Source organism: Scylla paramamosain, unplaced genomic scaffold (genome assembly GCF_035594125.1).
Source record: "Scylla paramamosain isolate STU-SP2022 unplaced genomic scaffold, ASM3559412v1 Contig4, whole genome shotgun sequence".
In the NCBI taxonomy this organism is placed as follows: Eukaryota; Metazoa; Arthropoda; class Malacostraca; order Decapoda; family Portunidae; genus Scylla; species Scylla paramamosain.
In genome coordinates this window covers 1,387,501-1,392,500 of record NW_026973669.1, presented here as the reverse complement: position 1 = coordinate 1,392,500, position 5,000 = coordinate 1,387,501, and the positions used below count along the sequence as shown (strand labels likewise).

Below are 5,000 nucleotides of genomic sequence, written 5' to 3'. Positions count from 1 at the left end.
TCACTACAACCGTAAAAATACCCTTAAAAACCCGCGTGTCACTTCAACTACAGCCTTTGGAAAGTAGTGGAGGTTATTAAGAGTGTTTCCTCCTGTTAATAATGCAGAAATGTTGTTAATCTGTCACTCAGAACCGGTAAAAAACACCCTTAAAAACCCGTGTCACTTCAACTACAGACTTTGGAAAGTAGTGGAGGTTCTTAAGAGTGTTTCTGCTGTTAATAATGCAGAAATGTTGTTAATCTGTCACTAGAACCGTAAAAAAACACCCTTAAAAAATCGCGTGTGTCACTTCAACTACAGCCTTTGGGGGTGCGACCCAGAAGTGTTGCAGAATACCTCCCTAAGGGTGTTTTTGCGGTTCTATTTTTATTTATTTATTTTATCTTATTTTTTCTGTAAGAGGGACACTGGCCAAGGGCAACAAAAATCCGAAAAAAAAAAAGCCCCACTGAGATGCCAGTCCCATAGAAGGGTCCAAAGCGGTACGGCAGTCAAAAATTGAAGGATAAATGTGTTGAAGCCTCCCTCTTGAAGTCACAGGAAGGTGGAAATACAGAAGCAGGCAGGGAGTTCCAGAGTTTACCAGAGAAAGGGATGAATGATTGAGAATACTGGTTAACTCTTGCGTTAGAGAGGTGGACAGAATAGTGGTGAGAGAAAGAAGAAAGTGTTGTGCAGCGAGGCCGCGGGAGGAGGGGAGGCATGCAGTTAGCAAGATCAGTAGAGCAGTTAGCATGAAAATAGCGGTAGAAGACAGCTAGAGATGCAACACTGCGGCGATGAGAGAGAAGCTGAAGACAGTCAGTTAGAGGAGAGGAGTTGATGAGACGAAAAGCTTTTGATTCCACCCTGTCTAGAAGAACAGTATGAGTGGAACCCCCCCCAAAAAAGCGAAGCATACTCCATACATGGACGGATAAGGCCCCTGTACAAGAGTTAGCAGCTGGGGGATGAGAAAAACTGGCGGAGACGTCTCAGAACACCTAACTTCATAGAAGCTGTTTTAGCTAGAGATGAGATGTGAAGTTTCCAGTTCAGATTATAAGTAAAGGACAGACCGAGGATGTTCAGTGTAGAAGAGGGGGACAATTGAGTGTCACTGAAGAAGAGGGGGTAGTTGTCTGGAAGGTTGTGTCCAGTTGATAGATGGAGGAATTGAGTTTTTGAGGCATTGAACAATACCAAGTTTGCTCTGCCCCAAGCAGAAATTTTAGAAAGATCAGAAGGTCAAGCGTTCTGTGGCTTCCCTGCGTGAAATGTTCACTTCCTGAAGAGATGGACGTCTATGAAAAGACGTGGAAAAGTGCAGGGTGGTATCATCAGCGTAGGAGTGGTTAGGACAAGAAGTTTAGTTTAGATCATTGATGAATAATGGGAAGAGAGTGGGTGACAGGACAGAACCCTGAGGAACACCACTGTTAATAGAATTAAGAGAACAGTGACCGTCTACCACAGCAGCAACAGAACGGTAAGAAAGGAAACTTGAGATGAAGTTAGAGATCAGCAACAGTTTTACACTATTAACAGGAGAAACACCATTGAGAACTCAGCTAATCACCACTATGGCCTTGAAAAACAGTAACGGCGAGCGAGTGAGCGAGCAAAGACTGTCACAATAACCCAAGCAGACCTGGTGGAATCTTGCACCTTCCCTTCCGTTCCGCCCACGCACCTCATTAAGAGTGAAGCAGAGGAAGCCGTACAGCTGACACATGACGTCCCCGAAGAACCAGCCACCGCAGAAGGCACTGAGGGTACTGTACGGGTAGCCAGTGAGCGAGATGGCCAGGTCGCAGCATGCCGCGTTCAGAAGCAGCACAGTTTGGCCGTCCCGTAGAGCGCGCAGCCTTCTCCGCAGCACTACCACAAACATGCTGTTGCCCAGGGTGCTAATCAGGCCTGGCGGGGAGGGAGAGTCGGAGAGAGAGAGAGAGAGAGTATGTGTGTGTGTGTGTGTGTGTGTGCTGAAGGTCTGCTTACGTTAGACTGGATAAAATGAATGTTTGGTGGAGTTTAAAAGGGAAATAATGATGGGAGGATAGAAGTTGAAGTGAATTTGAGTATTTAAAGGAGAGAGAGGAAGAGAGAGAGAGAAAAAAAAAAAAACTATGAAATTATTAATGAGTTTCGAGGAAATAACGAGTAATTTTGAAGTTTGTGAAGGGAAAGAAAATGTAAATATTTGGAAACGTTTACGAAAGCTGATGGTTTAAGTGATCTGAACGTGAAAACTACGAAATTATGTTTGTGAAGGGAAGAAAAGTGAAGATTTGAGAAAGCTCTGGAGGCGAAAGTAAAAATAAGGATGATTTTGTAGTGATTTGAACGTGAACACAAGAAAATTATTAGTTTGTAGTACTAAGTGAGTGTGTTTGGAGTTGGTGAAGGGAGGAAAAAGAAATATTTGTGAGTTTACGAAGAAAATGGATGGGGGAGGTAAAAATAAGAGTGAATTTTGAGTATGTGAACGTAAAAAAACAAGGAAATTATGTTTGTGAAGGGAAGAAAAGTAAGGATTTGAGAAAGTTCAGGAGGCGAGAGTGAATATAAGGATGATTTTGTAGTGATTTGAAAATGAAGAAAAAAAAAAAAACTAAAAACTACAAAAAAATACGAGTTTGTAGGAAAGATTGAGTTTGGAGATTGTAAAGGGAGGAAAGGGGAAAAGTTTGGGAGCTGGCGGAGAAGAAATAAGAAAAAAACAGAAAAAGAAAACAGAATACGACATAAAAAGGAATGATTTTCAATGCTTTGAACGTTAAAGGAAAAAAAAAGAATGAATGAGGCTTTGAAGAGAAGAAAAGTAAATATTAGGCTAAGTTTACAAGACGCGAATAAAATACAAGTGATATTTTTTTTTTAGTTAATTGAACGTAGAAAAAAAAAACTAAGAAATTATGAGTTTGTAGGAAAGACTGAGTGTGTTTGAAGTCTGTAAAGGAAAAAAGAGTAAATATTTAGGAGTTTACGAAGAAAATGGGCGGGAAAGTGAAAAAAGAAAATAAGAATGGTTTTGAATGATCTGAACGTAAAAAAAATAAGAAAACTGTGAGTGATTTTGGTGTTTGTTAAGGGGAAAAAGATGTTTATGAGAAAAAGGGTGACAATAATAATAATAAAAAAAAGGTGAAATAACAATAAGAGTAATAAAAAGAGCGGGTGATTTTCAAAAGTTTGTAAAAGAACAGATCAAAATTTGCAAGCCTGATGAAAAAAAAAAAGAAAAAAGAAAGATTAGAGAATGAAAAATAAGAATGGTTTTGAATAATTTTGACGTAAGGAAGAGGATATAATGAGTACGAGAGAGAGAGAGAGAGAGAGAGAGAGAGAGAGAGAGAGAGAGAGAGAGAGAGAGAGAGAGAGAGAGAGAGAGAGAGAGAGAGAGAGAATGTCTTGGTGTCTGTAAAGGAAGGAAGCGTGAACATTGAAGGCAGGGCAGAATGGGAAGGGCAAAGTATTTCATTTTTTTTTAGTGATCTGAAAGTAAAAAACATGAAAATTATCAACGGGAATCAGAGAGAGAGAGAGAGAGAGAGAGAGAGAGAGAGAGAGAGAGAGAGAGAGAGAGAGAGAGAGAGGTTATAATTTCCTTGGAAGTTAATAGGATTTGAACCTGTCTGGGAAACAAGATTACGTTAGGTTACTGCTGCTGCTGCTGCTACTACTACTACTACTACTACTACTACTACTACTACTACTGGTGCTACTACTACTGTTGCTGCTTCTGCTACTACTGGTGCTACTACTATTAATACTATTATAAAAAATAACCATAACTACGACTACTACTATTACAACAGTACAAAATAATACGAATGAATACTACTACTACTACTACTACTACTACTACTACTACAAATAACAATGAATATTATCACTACTACAAAATACAATAATAATAACAACAACAACAACAACAACAACTACTACTACTACTACTACTACTACTACTACTACTACTACTACTCACCTACTATAACCAAGTAAACACCAATAGCAAGTAGTATTTCTCGCGATATAGTCAGGTGAAGCGGGCGCAGCGCGGGTGGTGGTGATGGCGGTAGCAGTAGTAGTTGCAGCAGTAGTAGTGGTGGTGGTGGTGGTGGTGGTGGTTGTGGTGGTGGTGGTGGCAGTGGTAGGGTCCATATTTGCCATGATGCCTCTGTAAGTGAAATAGTAGTAGTAGTAGTAGTAGTAGTAGTAGTTATTATTTTAGTGGTTGTGGTGGTTGTAGTAGTAGTAGTAGTATCAATGGTTATTATTTTAGTGGTGGTGGTGGTGGTGGTTGTAGTAGTAGTAGTAGTAGTAGTAGTAGTAGTATTAGTTGTTGTTGTTGCTGTTATTTTAATCATAGTGGTGATGATAGTGGTGGTGGTGGTGGTGGTAGTAGTTGTTGTTGTTGTTGCGGTGGTGGTGGTAGTGGTGGTGGTGGTGATAGTAGTTGTAGTGGTGATGGAGGAGGAGGAGGAGGAGGAGGAGGAGGAGGAGGAGGACGAGGAGGAGGAGAAGGAGGAGGATGAGGAGGAGGAGGAGGAAGAGGAAGAGCAAGAGGAAGAGGAAGAGCAAAAAGAGGAAGAGGAGGAGGACTTACCCCCCACACCCACCCAGCCACCCATTCACCCTCACCCACCCCTTAGACAGCTGGGGACCTGGGAACACACGAGGGGGAGGGGAAAAATGAGGGAGCTTAAATGTTACAGGCGCCCTTTGATGTACAGACGCCCTTTCACTCACTCAGGGCGCAGTGAACGTAAAGCATGACAAGTTCTACCGGCAAGTTACAACATTGACACGTGGAGTTTATTATTTTGTTAGTTTAAGTTTATTAGAGTCTTACCTTGAAGTACAAACAGGCGAAACGATACAAATGCAGGACAGTGAACGGAAATGACCTTGTGTTTACGTTTGTACTGTGTGAATGAGCGGCTGGCCTCAAGAAAAAACGAGAAGAGGGAGAAGACAAAGAGAAGAATAAGGAGGAGGACGAGGACGAGAAG

At 41.3% G+C, this 5,000-nt stretch overlaps 1 protein-coding gene across 4 annotated transcripts in view; it reads right to left on the bottom strand.

Moving 5' to 3' along the window:
- The window catches only part of LOC135096424 (rhodopsin, G0-coupled-like), a 47,886-nt gene that overhangs the window by 10,457 nt on the left and 32,429 nt on the right, over window positions 1-5,000 (bottom strand). For 2 of the 4 annotated variants that reach the window (XM_063997926.1, XM_063997927.1), the window contains 2 exons: window positions 3,974-4,165; window positions 1,676-1,877 (listed from right to left, as the gene is read on the bottom strand). In XM_063997926.1, coding sequence (XP_063853996.1) covers window positions 1,676-1,877; window positions 3,974-4,158 — 387 coding nt within the window. In that variant the 5' untranslated portion in view covers window positions 4,159-4,165. Of the gene's footprint in view, window positions 1-1,675; window positions 1,903-3,973; window positions 4,166-5,000 lie in introns of all 4 variants that reach the window. The other 2 variants (XM_063997928.1, XM_063997929.1) reach the window with 2 other exon arrangements.